Source organism: Triplophysa dalaica, chromosome 14 (assembly GCF_015846415.1).
Source record: "Triplophysa dalaica isolate WHDGS20190420 chromosome 14, ASM1584641v1, whole genome shotgun sequence".
NCBI lineage: Eukaryota > Metazoa > Chordata > Actinopteri > Cypriniformes > Nemacheilidae > Triplophysa > Triplophysa dalaica.
Genome location: NC_079555.1, coordinates 22,475,070 through 22,494,971, shown reverse-complemented (window position 1 = coordinate 22,494,971; position 19,902 = coordinate 22,475,070). Strand labels below are relative to the sequence as shown.

General features: G+C 41.9%; 1 protein-coding gene across 3 annotated transcripts in view; it reads left to right on the top strand.

Annotated features, from left to right (window-relative positions):
* The first annotated feature begins 2,259 nt into the window (after positions 1-2,259).
* Positions 2,260-19,902, top strand: part of reln (reelin) — a 123,230-nt gene continuing 105,587 nt past the window's right edge. For all 3 annotated transcript variants that reach the window (XM_056765591.1, XM_056765590.1, XM_056765589.1), the window contains exons 1-2: positions 2,260-2,571; positions 16,011-16,118. In XM_056765591.1, the coding sequence (XP_056621569.1) occupies positions 2,337-2,571; positions 16,011-16,118 (343 nt within the window). In that variant the 5' untranslated portion in view covers positions 2,260-2,336. The remainder of the gene's footprint in view (positions 2,572-16,010; positions 16,119-19,902) is intronic.

Below are 19,902 nucleotides of genomic sequence, written 5' to 3'. Positions count from 1 at the left end.
CTAAATTTGAATTGCAAAAAAATTGATCAAATTAATATGCATGTTTTGATCTTGTCATAAGAAAAGCTTATTGTGTGCATGTTTTGTTACTGCACACTGGTCGGAAATATTTCTTTCATCTTTCTTTTCTTTTCTTGCTTAGTGTATGCTTGTCAATGACAACATTAAAGGATGATAATATATTTACTATCATGACCCGTCTTCAAATATTTAACGATAGCTTATATTTAAGGTTGGCGGTATGAAAGTGTTCTGGGCAAACTCTCCGCCTCTCAGCCTTGCATGGACATAGCGGGTGCGCAGCAATATATGTCCCCCCCAGCCGGGGAACCAGAACAGTTCATGATGAGTAACAGGATGAAATGAAATGATGGGACAAATACAGGCAGAACTGGAGGAGGTGGGGATGGAGGTGGGTTTGAGTGCAGAACGATGAAGCAGCTGATGAAACTTAAACACGACGCAGTCTAGTGTGTGATGTATGACTACTGGTTAACCTCGATTAGCTGCACCTGATGTGATCGGCTGACTCACGTGACCTGCCAGAACTGACGCTACGCTTGATATATAAGAAAATATTAGGCAGAACTATTGGAAAATCCCAAAGAGGCGGCAGCACCGAGCAAAGTTTGTATTCCATTCATATTCCATTTTTGTTTGCGATGTTGATATATTTATGGTAGGAAATTTACAAAATATCTCCATGGAACATAATCTTACATTATATCCTAATGATTTTTAGCATAAAAAAAATTGGATCATTTTGACCTAAATAATGGACTTTTGTTTATGGACAATTATGACTGGTCCAGGGTCACAAACATCCACTGAATATGAAATCAGATTTTAATTTATGGTTGAAATAAAACTTGACAAACATTATCTTATAAGACTTAGGTCTGGTAATCGCAGACTGGGTCACAAATCTCCTTATACAAAGGTTTTATACCACATGAAGACAATTTTAAGTATCCCTATAAAAATGTATGCTTTATTTTCTTATTAAATGTCTTTTGATAGCATTGTCACACAAACAGACGGCGAGGTTCACATCTTACTGTTTCACATCTACAGTAAGATGTGAACATTGGTCCAGAATCACTTCTGGTTTGATTTTTATTGATTTTATTTCTTACATATACAGTATAATTCAATCTTATTCGTTAGACATATTGATTTAATCATTAATGTTCTGTTGGTTGTATTTTGTTCAAACACAAATACTGAAACAAGAAGTTGTTCTGGGCCAGCGTTAGGTTCATGTTTTATGAAGTGGTCCTTTATGTAGTCAATATGATCAAACAATAAGGTGAAAATCATTCTTGACATCATTACAAAACAAGACATTCAGAATAAAAGACAGGACACAGACACGTTTCGCTGATAGTGATCAGAGTTAAGAGTTCTCGATCAACGGCGCTTTAAGAAGGACTTTCAATGATTAGCTTTAGCATTGTGTGTGAGATGAGCTTGACGGAGTATAACATTCAGTAGAACATGAGGTTTTATAATACAGAATGTATTCCTGCAGGTGTAGGGCATAAATTCATGATTCATGAAAAGATTATCATTTTTTTCTTCCCAAAATGACAGATCCTAGATCCATATTCAAGTATTAGGCTTGTCTTGAGAATTCAGATGGCTGGATAATGTTAAACAGATGGAGAAAGTGTGAAGCGTGTGTGTGTGGGGGGGCTGTCACAAACTGCTCATGTTTTTCAGACAGGACGGTTCATGTAAAGGAGAAGGAGAGGTGAGAGAATGAACTGGAAAAGCAAATTAATCACAAGAAACAAACAAATGGAAGTGAGCACAAAGAGTGCCTGAGCCACAGCGAGAGACAGCGGAGGGTCCTGTTGGAGAGGATGGGGGAGAGAGAGAGAGAGAGGAGGAGGAGGTGCCGGTGGGGAGGTGTGATCTTTGGGTGGAAAAGCATGGAATCGGCTCTGGGGGTGGTGGATGGGGGTGTTGGAGGTAGACAAAGAAGGCTTGAATGAGTGGAAAAGCTGTTTCAACGGGAAGCACAGAGAGGACCAAAGACAGATAAATCACAGAAACAGAGACATATTAGAGTGATTGACACAAACCAGGATAGGCGCAAAGACATGAAAGAGAAATGAGGCGTGTTTAATAGTGCACGCATGAGAGCGAGAGAGAGAGAGAGACCTGGGAGGGACATGGGAGGAGAGACAGAGAGAAAGAGGGAGGGCTAAGAAGTATTTAAGTGGTGGAGCGGGGCGGCACACAAGGCTCTGAACACCCCGTGTGTGAAGGGTGGACAGACGCACATCACAGTGTACCTGTGAGAACCCGCTCACCTGCCAACGCGCGCTGACATGCTGTGGGCCGCTGCCCTGGCGTGTGCCCTGCTGGCCGTGGTGTCGGGGGCCGGCACGGATTCTGGAGGCTCTCCGGCCAGCTTCTACCCCCGCTTCAACCCCTTCTTCTTCCTGTGCACCCACCACGGCGAGCCAGAGGGACCGGCGGGTGCCGAGGGAGGAGGCGAAGTGCTGCTCACCTTTCAGATAAACGGAAACCCCTCGGCGTACATCCCGGGACAGGAATATCAGGGTGAGTCCCTGGTTTGACCCTTAAGCATTTCTCTGATCTGCTCGATGCGCTCGTGTACCGTACCGTACCTTTCCAAGAACCAAGTACTTTATTACGCTCTGTTTTCCAGAATATATATCCACGGCAGTTTAGAACTGGTCTGCCTTTCAGCTAGAGAACAGAAAGAAGGACTGTAAGAGTGTGTGTGTTTATGTAAGAGTATTGATGTGAGCTTGAACTTCCAGATCTTCTGTGCTGTGTGATCCCAGTGCTCATGTGTGGGCGCTTTATCCTGAAGCCAAAACCACACAAACATCCACAGCAACTCCAAAGAGCACAACAGGTGCAACTCTCTCTCTCTCTCTCTCTCTCTCTGTGTGAATATACATGAACAGACAACATGGAGGTGCATATGAGAAATAAACTGTGGAAAAGTGTCGCCATGACATCAAATATGAACTAGTTCAGTATGAGAACTCAAGAGACTAGATAGAGAGTGTTTTCTCTCAGCTGAGATCTTTATTTGTTTTTCTGAAAAAAAAAATCTGGCTTGGATGTAGTGGAAGAGCGGACGCTCAGAAGAGAAGCGCAAGGTCTTGTGTTCTCAGCTTTATCTTGTGTATGCAGACCGGTGAGATCTACAGGGACATGTTCATGGGTGTGCGCCAGGACTCTCTCAGATTATTGGGAAGTTTGAAAGACAAATAGGTTTCGTGACGAGACAATTGTGGTAAAATGACAGTGAGATGAGCAGACCAGGATCGGTTATGGGAATTATCATGAAATCATAGAGAAATAAACGAACAATGCTGCTGATGAAAGTAAGCGATCATTTTAACGTTAAAGAGTTTAGTGCACAGCAGGCATTAATGTCTTTTGACCTGCGGACCACCCTGATGTCCACCTAGAAACATGATCACTACATTACACTAAATGTACAAATCTAGCCGGCAGAATGGTTATTTTGTGTTAGAAGAGATGTGCGTCACATTAATGGTGAACGCTGGAGCTGTCAGTCATTCATGAAGGAAGGTCACTGATCCGTATTTCAATTCTGAGGAAGGGAGTGGAAGTCTGGGAAGTCAAACACTGGGCTCAGATCACACCCTCTGACTTCCTTTTCACCTCAAATCATCACTGAGGCAGACCATCGTGCAGATGTCACGTGAGAGAATGTTTCTAAATGGTTCTTTGTCAGGCTGTGTGGTTCTATAAGTTCTTCTGTGGCTTCAGAAGCCTTTACAGCATGATCAGAGATGTTAAGCTGTTCTCAGATGACCCTCGGGACAACCGTCAGATAAGGTCATGTACTAACGGCCGTCTCAAATGTAACACCAACGTGATTTAAACCATCTCTATACTGTCCTCAGACTTCATTGATCTCCGATCACATGACCATGTCATTGTCATGTTCACAAAGTGCAGAAACACAAATCAGCCGCTTCTTCTCTGAAGCTCTGTGCGAGGATCACTGTTAGAAACACTTGAGTCGTGCCGACCAACACGTGGCGAGAGAGTTTTGTAGACCAGTTTCAGATGACAGTGTGCTTCAGATTGCACATTTGTGAGGCGTTAAATAAGGAGTGCACGCACACATGAGTTCCCTCCAGCTACGTGGCGATGCTTCATGAATTGTTCTGTAGGTCATTGTGGTGGTTTTCTGCATAATGTGATAGCGGTTTAATTGTCGGCTGACGGCTGCCTGCTCGGCTGCTAATGTGACAGTGAAACACAGCTCAGAATGAATCCGTTGCATCTGGCCATGGGCTTCACCCTGGATCGTCATGATGGCAGAGAGATGCTCGTGCTGTGCCAGGTAGTCATTAAACTCCATACGAAACGGCAACACAATGATGCCAGCGCGCACACAACGCTGCCAGCAATCTGTGGGTGCCTGGACTGTCACGGCCACTGATAACTATCGCAAACCCGTAAGGTCAAGCTCTTTCCAACGAGCAAACCATAGATAGACACATGACTTTTCAAAGTGATTCTGGATGTGAAGCTGGTGCTGGTTTTACACAGCCACTAATATTAGAAGAGCTCATGAGTGTACGGATGTCTGCCTTCCGCTCGCTCTCATTACATCCAGAAATAAAAGAAAAACACTTCAAACTTCCCCAAATTATTTGATCATCATTACAGTTCAATCGATAAACACTGTTATGTTGTGATGTTTTGAAAGTAAACATCTGTTTATATTTGTTTCTTAAGCAACAAATGCATTTAATAATGTTATATACTGTTTATTCTCAAAATATATCACTGAAAAGGCAAAACAGCATTGTGGTACTACAATTGAATTTTTATTGCAATACGTTATATATTTGATATAAACAGACATGTCTTTCTCCATATTTATTAGGGCGAGACTTTTTCACCAGTGTAACATGAATCACGGCTGTATTCTACTGGTTTCTTTCGATGTTTATGATGCTCGTGCTGAGCACTTATACTTTTGCTTTAAGTTATCATTCTGTGTCTTCTTAAATCCACATATTGCATCATTTGTGTACAATCATTCGTTTTTTGAAGACAAAAGCAAAACAGTGTGGTGTGGTTTATTACAAGGAAACGTCAAGCTCGCTTTGATCAGAATACAAATGATCTGCTTCACTCTTTCTAACATGTCAAATGTCTGGAACCCGGAGCTCTTTAAGAGCACAATCATTTACTTCCCATTGTTTCATACACACACAATAAACCATCAACAAGAACACACACACCAGCAACACTGAATTTAACATATATAGCACTCTTATATGAAGGCTACTTTATAATTAATATCAGCAAATGATGTCTTAAACACAACATTTTCACATGAATTTCATTTTGTTAACTGGCGTTTCACAGCAGTAAATATAAATGTTTCATGAAACCTTGTTTTGAGGACACCTGCATCTTTATGAAGCCTGAATGAACACACGAGGCCTCCCTCCTGTTTGCCTTTGGCATGTTTCTTTAATCTGAGCCCAGGGCAGTGTGTGTCAGCTGAGCTGATAACATTGATCCATTTACCCCCGCAGAACACACCAACAACACAACTCAACACTACTCCTTTCTCTTCTTTATTTGACTTGAGATGTGGACTCAGGACGGTCAACATTCACACCATCAGCAACTCACTGACAGCGACTGTTGTTCCTCCTCCTGCATCCTCAAACTCTTCTGTATCAACCATCAACCGATTATGAAGATGTAAACGCTCTCTCGTTAGTGTGGAGGACAGCATCGGCTGGATGAATAAATGTGCAGAGTAGCTGACCTCTGCAGAGCCACTGAGACAGATGTCACATGATGAATAACAGACAGAAAGAGAATAGTATTCTTTATTAATATTTGGTGTGGGAGCTTTAGCAGAACCTGTCCTACAGACAGCTTGGGTAGCAGTTTACTTACAGAGATTATTTCTTATTTCCATTATTATTATTAAAAAGCCATTTTTTAAAAGCCATAGATTATTTAAAGCCATTAATGAACATTTGAAGCTGTTGTCTTGTGGTCTGCTGGATAGGTCAGTATCAATTAGGGATGTGTCAGAATACCGGTATGTTCTTCGTCAAGGTACAGACAATAACAAATTCTTCCTAATAATGGGAATATTTTATTGTAGTGTGAATGCAGGGCTCCCCTGACACACAAATCAACACCATTAATCATCATTGGCCATTGAGTCATGTCAGAGGTCAGACAGGAGAAACATCGAAGCAGACAACGACAAGATACAAGCAACATGAACACATTTAAGTGTCGAGTGGCTGAGCTGGGACACACGTTTAATCCTGTAAACGTTTTAAGATACAGAGAAATAGTTTGAGACTACATGCCCAGCGGCTATTTATGGACTCAATGGAGAGAAGATGCATCCGGTTCATGTGTGAATTACTTGTCTGAGTCAGTTTATTTCAGTGAAGTGAAGAATTCTGTTTAGTAAAACAAATGATTTGATTCTTGAGTTCAGCACACTGATCCTGTTTTAGCTTAATCCCTCATGTCTCTTACTGAAGATCCTGTGTAAACGTATTTATTCACTTAATAAGAGGAAGAAGAACAACATTATTAACATTGAAACATTAATATTATGTAATTTATGATCATTTTAATAACCTGGGATGCACTTCCCGAAAGTTTCCTATAGTTCAGTGATTCTGTTTCGCGAAACCATCGTTCCAACAAACATTCACAAACAGCATGACAAAGATGCATGTCAGAGACACAACTGTACAGCTTTGTTTAGAAGCATTATTATGACATGCACACACATTCTATATAATTGGGGCAAAATATATGCTCGCTGTTCTTATGAAACCTCGTATGTCCAAATATGCTGTTTTTATTAAGTTCTAAATACTTTTTATTGGTTAGATATTTGTAAAACCCAGTGACAAAACAATATTTTTTTCACTAAAAATATAAATGCGGAAATATGGAGATACAAGATTTCAGAAGGACAGCAGCGATATACAAATGACATTTGATGCAGTTTATTGTGTCAGAAGATTTTTTGAGAAGTGAGCGTGTGCACAGACCAACGGGCTCCTTGACTCCGGGGAAATCCACGGGTAGAGTGGCGCAAGACAAACTTGTGAATGAATAAAACATGTTGAAATAAATTAACTGAGAACAAAAACATGATCACAACAGTAACGTTCAGATGCAATGTACGTTTTTTATAGCAATAATCTGACATTAATTCTATCTGATCGGATGAATTTGCGGATGCCATTACTCCAGCACCTGTGTGATCTCATCAGCTAGATTGTTGATTGTTGAAGGTGGTTCAGTCGACGGGTATGTCATGTTTTCAGGAAACAGTGTTGACTAGCTAGCTATAGTATTTCTCTAATGATGCATCATACTATGATGGTTTGGCAGGGAGTTACGTTGTTGTTCTGGAAACGCCTGTCTCCCACTAAACATGCAATAATTATTATGCATAATAATATCCCATTATATTTTATTTTAGTATAATTTTAAAGGGATCATATGGCGCGAACGCTTGTTTTTCTGTGTCTTTGTTATGTTATAAGTTGCTCATGCATGTATTAGACACGTAAAATTGCAGAAATTAAAGTGTGTGAAGAAAAGATGCATTCTATGTAAAAGTGAATGCTCACCCAGACCTGCTTGAAACACCTCATATAACCACACCCCATCAGATGATGGTCTGATTTGACTAAGACCGCCCAAATGTATCCTCAAGTAAGGTGGTGTACCTGACAATTGACAATTGAAGAGGAACCTGATGTTCCAAATATGGCAAGATGCGTAACATTACCATCACACGCTTGCCGTAATCGACCAATCACTACGCACTGGTTAACTGGCCAATCATAGCACACCTCACTTTTCAGAGCCATGAGCTTTGTTAAAAATTTGTGTGTTTCAGAGAGGCGGTGCACAGAGGAGATAAAAACATGCACAGTGTGTGGAAAATACAGCGCTTTTGAACCTTAAATCCTGTTTACACATTGAGTTACATCTAAAACAAACCATAATATTCCATTTGGCCGTGTCATACGAGCCCTTTACTCTTTTGATATTAAGGGAATTTTATATTTATTTTTAAATGCAATGAATAGACAACATTTTTATGGTCCTGCACCAATCTTCTTCCTGAGGACCCATTTTGCATATCTGCCTTATCTTCCACACTTGACTCAAATCATCAGCTCATTAAGAGAGAGATCAGTGAAGGAACACCTACGAAATCTGCAGAGCACCAGGAACAGGCTTGGGAACCACTGCCCCTGAAGACTTATTGTATATTAACATATTTCGAACACGCAATCAGGATGTGTAGAAACTCTCAACAAGCATAACAAAAACTGTTTCCTGAAAGAATGGCCTACTCAGTCTTCAGGGCATAGTTTCCCAAATGGGGGTTGGCAGAGGCAATAGGAGGGGGATCATATGCAGGGTCAGATAATAATGGCGGCTTTGGGCAAAATTGCCACCAAGATGCACAAAATAGAAGATAAAAATAAACGGTTTGTCTGCGTGGAAGAAACTATTAGAATGTATTGTATTATTCGACATTTAAAATGATGAATACAATATCAAGGGCAATGATAACAGTTTTTTCTTTAAATCTTGTAGTTCTCTCTACTGGGGGCTGCTTTCATATTGATGCCATGTGATGTGATTCTGACTCAACTCAGTTAAAAGATAAAGGAATTAGCCTTAAGGGACGGTTTGGTCCTTTTTACAATCATTTACATTTTCATACTTGGCATTTAAATTGACATTAATCCTAAACATTATGTATTATGTATGCCATGTCAGATGCAGTTCTTTATTCTTATTGGTAGGCTTCAGTATTTGAAATAAAAGACAATGTGTTTACTGTAAATAAGGTTACTGTCAAATTGCTCTTATAAAGATGTAAAAAGATAAAATAACAGTTGTAAATAGATAAAATCTTTAACAATAATCTGGTGTTTGGGGAAACCCTGTATTACGTAAAAGACGATAAGAAAGGTGATTTGTTTAATCTGCTGCTGGATGAGGAATAGAACAAAAATAAATCCATGTTTTTTTTTGTCTATTAACAGCAATGAAATGAACATCTGTATAAATAAATCAATCAATAAATAACAGAATCAGTTTAATGCCCATGCTCTTTGTTTTAAATGGTTTTACTATTGTAAAAGTATTGTAACCATGTTATTTGGTGGATTGCCATTTGTATAACCATAGTTTTACTTCAAATATCATGTCTAAACTATGGTTCGTGTTGTGGTTTTCTTACTAATACCAGAGAAAAATCATGGTCAATTTTCAGAAGTGATGAGCATTCTGTCAGCAGAGGACTTCTTTGCAGACCGACGTTAGGTTTATTTGAGATGATCTCTGTGGGTTCAATGACTAGCGAGATTTGAAACTGAAATCCAATAGATAGTCATTCTCTGCAGTGACAGAAGAATAAATCATGTTAAACACTATCTCATGTGCTGGATGTAAGGGAGAGAACTGGATGATGTTATAGGATCTCCTTGCAGAGGAATGCGAGACGTATACGGCAGATTTATTTAGTTGTGTGGAATATAGAAAATGTGCACTGTTGAGCTAATGAAAAGTGCAGTTTGAAGAAGGGGCCGGGCCTTGAGCGAGGCAGGTGAAACCTATTTACTATTCTCTTTCATCTCTGTCTGTGCATTTGCTTCATATACGGCTCTTTCCTCTTAGGAATCTGTTTTTTCAGAAATATAAATTGGATAACGACAACAATGCACATGCTTTTATCCAGTGACAACTTCACATTGTATGTCATGATTTACTATAAAACGGTGGTCACGTGATGTTTTTCGCTGAGGTGATGCGATGCGATTGATCCAGTTTAGTTGAAATTTGTGCTTACTTTACAACAGCCTCTGTGAGAAACACGGCAAAGCACTGTTTCACAATGAAGTTAAACTGTATGTTTATGGAAGAGATTTGAAATGTGTTCTGGGTGTCCCTGAGGAATACATGGAGCTCTGGAGGAGGAAATGATCTTGTCGAGTGGGCGTATGAAGGTCCGTCAGGGGTGGAACTGTCATCATTAAGACATTTCCTGTTTTCCGAGAGAGCCGTTGTTTTATGAGCAGGTGGAATCAGTGAAAGGGACTTTCTTTATGTTTGGCTTTCTGTCTGAGTATCTGCGGTTGCATTGCCTGGTTTAAGCTGGAGCTGAAGGCACGTGGAATTGATTAGCGTCTTCTCGCCGAGTACCGACATTCACGCCTGCGCTGGCAGATGGAGTGAGATTTTTCCACACATAAATGCATGTTAGTTTTGATCACAGGAAGAAAGAAAAGCAACCGAAGAGTGCAAGTAGTTTGGGTGGTTTTCTGTCGAGTTATTTGCATAGTGTTCATTTCCAGCACAGCAAGAGCTCCGCTTATCACTGTTCCAGAATCCTCTTCCCTCCATCAGCGGCGTGCTGTGGGAGCGTAAACACAGAACATTTCACAGGGCTAACACTTAAGTGACTGACACTGTCTCTAGCAGCACACAGACCATTTAGTTTCAATTGAAGGAAAACTGACAACTGAGCCTACATACTGTATACACTGTGACCCTACCACTGCATCTCCCTGATTGTGCTACATCGGCACGTGAACAAAACAAGATGTCATTTCATTAATTAAGAATAATTGATTTGTTATTGACATATGGCCATAGGGAGAATCAGGAGAATTCCATGTGGGCCGGTGTTTTAAAGAGGATCAGTGCTGCCTGCTCACTTCCCAAACAAACCAGGAGATTCAAACAGAGGGAAAATCATCTGGATTTGGATGCTAGGTATATACTACTTTAGTAGATTACAGTAGATCTTTCTATAAGGACAATCAAATGTGCAGTAATGTCACTTTTCTTTTTGAATACATTTCTTTTTTTCTGATTATTTTTGTAAATCAGCTTTAAAACAACGCACCATTGTAAAAAAGAGCTAGATAAATATATTTCAATTCAATTTATTTCAACTTGACAAAACTATGAAAATCTGGCCACATGCCCAAACCATCGTTTTGTAACTGGGAGGGTGCAGAGACTTATATGATTTACATGACTTAACGTTAAGGTTTCTCTTGAACCTAGACTTTAAAACCTAACTTAACAATTCCTAGTGGGTAGGTTAAATGATACAGTCTGTACTCTTATACTGATGTAATATTGTGTCATAAAAATATGGTCAGTGGGTCCAATATTCCTTCATTCCTTCAATATTCCTAATCATTTACCAGCCCTGGATGCAACAAAGGCAAGTTTGTTGAGAAAATACTAAAGAAATATCATCTATCAAGAGTTTAGGAGCATCATTAACACAAATTTGTTACTCTGGCACCCAACCTGTTAACGTTTGATAGAGCAAAAGAGCATGTTTGACAGCAACAGGCCCTTGCAACAGCAGATGGCAGAGCCAGCAGGGCATAGAGGTGCTAGAGGGTTATGCAAGAGAATCATCTCAGTTTGATAATTCCTATCCAGCTGTCAAATGCATGCAGAAACGCATCCCATCTTTCACACCATTGATTGAAATGGTGCAGACTGGGGACTTACAGCACAGGTTCAGGAACATTCACTCGAGTAGGGAAGTGGCTCTTTAATACTGGCCCGATCAAGGAAACAGATGGCCAGAGAGTTGCTGCTTATGGCCTCTTCCTATTTCCGGACTCTCAGGGCTACACAAGGTTTCCAGTGGGATATGTCAAATGCAGCTCAGATGGCAAGCTTCCTACTGAGATGCATTTCTTTCCTGCAGCAAGCGTCTGTGGTTTTTGATATAATCGGAGCTGAAAATATGGCTCTATGGCTATGATGGTTAATCACGTTAATACTGCATTTTCCCAACGGGGTTTTCAAACCTGCAGTTACTCACTGGTGGGGTGGCTAACACACACACATGCACACGTGTTTTCATTAGGCTAGAGTTGTTTGCTTCCAGCTTCACATTCATCAGTCCCACATCATCTGTGTTGACTAGACATACTAATTGCAAACTACAGTGAGGTTTCCTCCCACCTATCAACTTTATTTCTCCGATCTTTCCCCTTGGTTGTCTTGCTCAATGATCCTGAAAAAGAAGAAAACCATGTGCACTGTGGAAAATGCTTTTCAAATCTCACTGACTGTAAGGACTGAACTGTCACAAACAAATGTCCGACCAGAAAGGTTTCACATTCACTGTTCGCTGGCAAGCATTGTTTCATTGCCATTCTGTTGCCACTTCGGGTGAGGTAATGCATAGCCTTGCCAACTGCCCTTGCTTCCCTCTTTAGCTCATGCGTTTGGCGTTCAGGCCACCAGGTGCTGTTCAAATCATATAGAGCCATTTGTGTCTGGACCAACATCAACGGCTCGCCGTCTGGATGCAGAATCTCTCTACCTCCCAGCATTTTCTGAAAATACTGGAGCAAAACAAGAAGAAGCTGTGCCTATATTTTTCCTATGCTTTGTCCCGTGTTGAGTTCTTCCGCTAGAGAAAACAGCCCCTACTCTTAATGTCAGTCCATCCGGGGATGTTTTCCAGACCTGAGGTCTATCAATACTTCAGTAGGAGTGTGGCAGTGAGTGTTGCTAATGAGGCGTACTACGTACTACATCTATATTGTATGACGGACTGGTCGCAGTGGAGGGAGCGATGGAAGGAAGAATGGCTAGATGGACAGTGCTAGTCAAAGAGAAAATGTCATGGGATGATCTTTGTATGAAACAGGTTCATCTTTTTTCAGCTGAGTTTGTCTCTCACAACAACAGCTCCCTGCAATCTCCCTAGCAAAGACGGTCAAAACTGGCTCATCGGGAGAGTATGAGTGTGTGTGTGCGAGTGTGGAGAGAATGTTAAGAGTTCTCATCAAAGCGCAGCTATTGCACGCATGCAAACCCCCGCAGGTGAATGCGTCTGTTTTTATGAGTTACTCTGACCAGGTTCTTCTCTATTCTCCTCCCTTCCCCCGCTTCTGCTCTCTTTTCAGATGGATTTCTGAATTATTTACATCTTCCATTTTCATCGATCACTCTTTGTTCATGCGTCTCACCAGAAAGCCGTCCATCTATGTTTTAAACATCCTCCGCTGTGTTGCTTGTTTTTTTATAATAACCTCTTGGCCGATGCACGCCCACTCTCTTTAAATACCTCTCCTTCTTTTTCAAATGAAAAGCGCCATGTTCTCGAGGGAGTGATGGTGAAAGGGTGAGGTGGCCCGTGTAAAAAGAGCAGAGATGTTTTGAGAAGTAAATATGTCATGTCTGGACTACATGTAGTTGCGTTCATTGCACCTGTCAATGAGTCGTTCCATCCATTTTCCGAACCTGTTTGTCCTCTGCAGGTTCAAGGAATGGATTTTTTTTTTTTATCAGAAATAGGGAGAAATAATGAATATATGAAGAGTTTGTTTTTTTATTTTGCATTCCAATTTATATCAATCAAACTGCAGTTAGTTTGTTTTGTTTTGAGCCATAATTTGTTAAAAAATACAGATAACTAACACAATAAAACACAATAAAAAACATGATTTTTGAAGAAAAATCTCATTTTGGAATCAAACTCTTCTGAATTTTGCTAGTGTCAATGAATTGAATATTGATTCAAAACAAGACTGGACCCAAAACGGATTACCTTGATCAGCAGCACAGTGTGCAGAGTGAGGCTTGTTAAAACAATGACTAAAATAAAAACAAATGATTGAATAACCACAACAAAAAGCTAAATAAAACATTGGAAAGTGTCAGGATGGATATTAGACTGGGAGTGAGAGAATGAATTATTGAAGTGGTGATGCTCAGGGGAGAGAGGCAGGACTGAGGGATGTGTTTTCTCATACACACAAAGAGCACTTTTTAACATTTCATCATATTTCATATCCACAGAGAAACACATAGTTGATATTTGTTATGAAAAACAAGCTGAAATGATTCACGCTGGTTTTCTTTTACAGTTTCATGAACAGTTCAGAGTGGTTCACATTCTCCTCAACACTCACAGAAAAAGCCAAAAGTAATGGAGTCAATGTGATTCAAGAGCTTTAAATGATCAGGAATGTTTCGACACTCAGAGACTGTTCCCCAGTGGTCTTGATCTCTTCATCCCTGTATCTTCACCATGTTAACATGGCTTTATGACAGTTGCCGTCTGTGCTGGTGAGGTGTCACGGCCGCCTCCGCCTCCGCCTGCCTCCTGTACACACATCTGCTCACTCTCACTCTTTCACACAGCTTTTCTCTTCTCTTTCAAATGAATATTTCTAGTTATTTTCATACACATCTTAGGTGCAGTTTCTGTGACGTGCCATGGGTACAATAATTTCTTATCTATCAGTTTGTAAAAATGAATAGGATGCATGTGTACAGTAATGCATGCAAAACAGACAAATGAGTGTTACAAGTAGCTTCACAAAATAAATATGAAGATTTGAGCATTTGGCACTTGCTTCTATTTAAGTTCTCATGGCAATCAACTGAACAAAACATTGCACATCAAACTGAACAGTTTGTGTTGCCCGGGAAACTCTTTATCTTGGCATTGCTTGAATCATGCTCAACACATAAGCTCCAGATGGATTCTCCCTGTAATAAATAGAGAATCATATTCATTCAGCTGGTCCTTATCACCCCAGATGAATAACTCAGTGTTTTGTCATGTCAATGGATTATGTGGTAATTATATGTCAACGTTCCGTTCACAACACTCAAGGTCACCTTACAAACACACCACAGATATTCATCTCATCATTCTAAAAAAGGCATCAATTATAAAAGTATGGAAATTTATGAATAAGCTAGTTTACACGAATGAGCAGTATAAGTATAAATAAATGAATATAATTGAAGTATAAATACCAGAAGATCCATGAGGCGCTATTGATTATTGGATATCGAGAGCCGTGGCACAGACAAAGTGAGTGAGAGTGAGGTGCAGACAAACAAAACAAAACTGTATTGAACAGAAAAAACTTGTGAGTTCATTCTCAGTTCTCGTTTGTTTTGAGATTTTTTGTTGTTGTTGTACGGTTTTCCTGCATTGTTTATTAAAATGGAATTTAAGAGTTTCTCTTGTTTGTGTCATGAATGTGCAGAGAGAACCCATCCGCTGAATAACTCAAACCTAAATAACTTTATTGAACAGAAAACACACACAAGGTGCAAAACAGCGAGTAAACTAAAAAACTGTAACTCACTATGAGGACGAGGCTTTGAGGTAAGACACCAAGGAGAACAAACCAGCACAGGACGGTAAACACAAGGGCATTAAACAGGGGAACAAAACAAGGGATGATCACAAGGGTCAGGTGCATGGGACAAGACAGGAAAATATAAACCAGGAAACAAGCACCAAGTAAACAAAACACTGCCACCATGCTGTCCACAAGAAACTAGAAAACCAGCTGACATGAAGGACAGGATTGTGACAGATTATGTATGATGGATTCACCACATAACTGTTAGAATTCCAAGGTCTGTTATTACCCGATAACAACGTGGTCACCCGGGTACGGCGAGTAATCTTGACCGCTGCAGTTTAATATTACACAATTCAGTTGTGGTTTTATTGCATCCCTGAGTTTAGTTTGAGTATTTGACCTTCGTGAGCTTAGTAGCATGTAGCGTAACATCAGTAGGCCTATAAATAATTAGTGAAAATTGTGTAGAAGGTTGTTTCATAACAAAAGAGCTCATTTCAAATGAACAAATAACAATAATTTACTCTTGAAGTAATTTAATACGCAGCATAATGTACTGACAGAAGCTTGTTATGTCTCCTCTGGTTCACGTCGCATCCTGATCATGTGGGTTATTCTACGATAACACCTGGCCGGCTGTAAACGAAGCCAGTTTTTGATAAAGCCTCTGCTAAATGTCTCATGAAGTTTGGCTTTATCCTCACTACTTAATAAAAGGCGACTCACAGTGAAGAGCATTGTGATATACTGTATGTGTTATATGTAATAACCAACACCCTCTCTGTGTGTCCACAGTGACCATTTCTACTAGTACCTACTTTGATGGGCTGTTGGTCACTGGTCTCTACACGTCCACCACTGTCCAGTCATCTGCAATCCCAGCGTCCTCAGCCTTTGGCTTTGGTAAGTTCCTCATGTATCCCTTGAAAGGTTTTAGGTTTAATTAACAGAAAATCTCATTGGAAGGTATAATATTTTATTATATAATAACAAAGACTGAAATATGTTACAGATCTTGATGTATTCAGTGATAAACAAAGCCTGTTTTAGTAAACTTGTGTATCCTCTTGACTTTAAAGCAAAATGATTATAAAACATGTACAGCATGAATCAGGATGTGTGAAGTGTTATGTATGTTTGAAGTGTGCGTTAATGTTTGAGGCCAGCTCATGGTACTCCACACAAACTGTCCGATCAGATCACGTTTGATCTGATCCCTTGCTGAATTAGAGTGATATTATACAACAGTTATTTCTGGTTCTCAAATCTGATTGGCCGAGAGCCATACAATATTCCACTAGTATCACCACGGGAACCGCTTCACTGATTGTTTCTTTCACTCCGCCACTAAGCTATGTTGGACTATACCGGGGTTCCTCAATTAGTTTTCACTAAGGGCCAAATTCTACCAACAATAGAAAGTCAAGGGCCACCAATTATAATCTGATAACTACAATGTTTGTTCTGCGATTATTATTGTTGTTATTATTATTCAATTTACTGTTGTTAATTTGTTTATACAAAATCACAAAAAAAAAGATTTTTTATTATTTCTATTTTCTCAGTTTTGATCACACAGTTACATTATATTACATAAACATTACTTTGTATTGCTAAAAAAACATTGTTGCAGAATCCAAAAAATCTGGATCCTGTTTTCCATCCATATCAAGACGTTCTGTTCATCTCCACACTGGATCTCTTTCCTTCGCTTTCCGAAAAAAGGAGAATAAATTATTGGACCTATCAGCATTAATATTTTTATTGTTCTTAAAATTTTTTGTGATCAAAATGACATAGTATTACTGATGTCTACTCACCATTCAATGAGAGAAGTAACAGCGACCAGCTAAAGCAATGCCTCTGATGTTGGGGCAATATTCTGTTGTTGCAATCCTGAGACACTGATCAAGATGTGTACTGGATAATCTGTTTCTATCCTGGTTCTTGATGTTATTCATTATAGAAAATGACGACTCGCAGATGTAGGTGGAGGGAAACATTGAAAGTAGAAACATTGCAATGACTCTGCTGTTCTTGAATTTATCTTGAGATTCACGAGTTCACCTGAGCAGATAATGAAGATAGCAGGGGTAGTGAAGGTATGCGTGTTTGGCGTGCTGTCCGGGCGAGTGCGCCGAGCTCGGAAACGGCCGAACCCAGAACTCACCCCCCAAAGTGCAAGGATATGAGTTGGACAGCAGCCAGGTAGCGCATACTCCCCAAAAACAAACCGCTAAGAGAAAGGCTTCCTGGATGGTGGCTTGCGGTCGCCATGGGCTGAGGGGTCGTGTAGGTCCTGATGAAGCAGATGTTGTCATGTTCCTGGGGCGAAACGAAGGTGGAAGGTTGGCTAGCTTCGGCAGGGTGACTTTTGCCTGTCTGCTGTGGCAGAACATTGGTTGGAAGCACGGGCCTCTGTGGAGTTGTTCTCTGCGGCGAAACAAGCTTCCTGATGCCAGGCGTCTGCTGAGGCAGAGAATGGTTTGAAAGCACGGGCCTCTGCTGGGCGGTCGCTGTGGCGACACTGGCTTTGAGGATGAAAGGTGTTTGCTGAGGCAGAGCGTGAGTAGGAAGCAATGGTTCCCTGCGGGGTATTTGTTGCAGGTATTTTAGCTTTGAAATGCGTGACATCTGCTGCGGCAGAGTGAAGATTGGAAGCCCAGGGGTGGTCACTGCGGTGACTCCGGCTTCTTGTACGGATGGGGTGGAACATGTTCTGCTGCGGCAGAGAAATTTTGAAGCAATGGGCCCCTGTTTGGGCATTTGCTGCAGCAAAGTTACCTTCGAAATGCGTGGCGTCAGAGCACGAGTTGGAACCACAGGCCCCTGCAGGGGCAGTCGCTGCGTGATTCTGGCATGAGCATGCATGGCCTGTGAATGGAAAGGAAACATGGCCTCTGTGAAAATGGACTCTGCGGTGAAGCAAGCTTCCTGATGAAAGACGTCTGCTGTGGCAGAGCATGGTTGTCATTGCGGCGATGCTGGCTTTGAGGATGAATGGTGTCTGCTGAGCATGGGTGGGAAGCAATGGGCCCCAGTGGGGGTATTCGCAGCAGCGATGCTGGCTTCGAAATGCATGTCGGCTGCTGAAGCAGAGCATGGTTTGGAAGACCGGGGCAGTCACTGCGGTGACTCCGGCTTCTAGCATGGGTGGGGGTTTGGAACGCGTTCTGCTGCGGCAGAGAGAAGTATACATCAATGTGCCCCTCTGGGGGTGTACGCTGACGCGATGCTGTCTACGTGCTGCTTGATGTTTAACTGCTGTAGAGCCATTGTTGGAACCCGGGAGTGATCACTGCGGTGACACTGGCTTGTAGCTTGGGTGGGGGTGAGGAACACGTTCTGCTGCGGCAGAGAGAAGTTTTGAAGCCATGGTCACCTTCTGGTATTGGGGGGGTGGGGGGGAGCACGTTCTGCTGCGGCAGAGAAGTATGAAGCACGGGCCCCTGCGGGGGCGGTCGCTGCGGCGATACTGGCTTCTAGCATGGGGTGGCTGTAGCTTGGGTGGGGGTGTGGAACACGTTCTGCTGCAGCAGAGAGGAGTTTGAAGCAATGGCTCCAAGTATTGGGGGAACACATTCTGCTGCGGCAGAGAGAAGTATGAAGCACGGGCCCCTGCGGGGGCGGTCGCTGCGGCGATGCTGGCTTCGAAGAGGTGATTGTAAGGGATGGAAAGTGATTGTGACTGCGCTGCAGAACACGGAAAGAAGCACGGGCCCCTGCGGGGGCGGTCGCTGCGGCGATACTGGCTTCGAGGAGGTGATAGGAAAGTGGTTGTGACGGCAGAGTAAGGGAGGAAGCACGATACTTCCGAGAAGAGGTGAGGGAAACATGCAGGGATTCGATTTAAGTGGAGGAGAGACGTTCTGCTGCGGCAGAGTGAGGGATGAAGCACGGGCCCCTGCGGGGGCGGTCGCGTGGTGCGATACTGGCTTCGAGGAGGTGATTGGAAGGGATGAAAAAGTGATTGTGACTGCGCTGCAGAGCACGGAAAGAAGAACGGGCCCCTGAGGGGGCGTCGCTGAGGCGATACTGGCTTCAAGGAGGTGATAGGAAAGTGATTGAGACTGATGCTGCAGAGTGAGGGAGGAAGCACAATACTTCCAGGAAGAGGTGAGGGAGACATGCAGGGATTCAATAAATGAGAGAAAAACATTCTGCTGCGGCAGAACGTGAAGGGGTGGATGGCATGGAGTGAAGGTGTCTCTGGTGCGGGGAGGCGCATTGATGATGCCTCATCTAGGAGGCGATGCTTGGTGGGTGGATGCAGGCTGATGCTTGACGAGCTGGGTGAGGAGAGTCCGATGTGTTTTCCTGATGTGGGCACGGTCGGTCCTGATGTAGCTCTTGAATGCGTCGGACGACCAGCGGCCGAGTGTTTGGATCTGCGATTTTGTAAGGCCTTTTTGGGCGGCTGTGGTTGCAGCGCCGATGCAGAAGGAATGGGTGGAAAATTGATCCGCCGGAATGCCCGATTGTAATAAGACCAATTTAAGGTGTTTTTGGAACCAAAAACGTGATGCAGGGTGATTTGAATCGTCCACAAAGAGAGGGTCAGATGGAGATGAGGCCTGAGATGTCCTGGAGTGGAGGAATGATGCTAATGTTTGGAACGGCTGGATCGGTGAAGGGAGTTTGGAGATGTAAATTAAATGACCACGTCCGGCCTGGTCTGTCTTGCTCT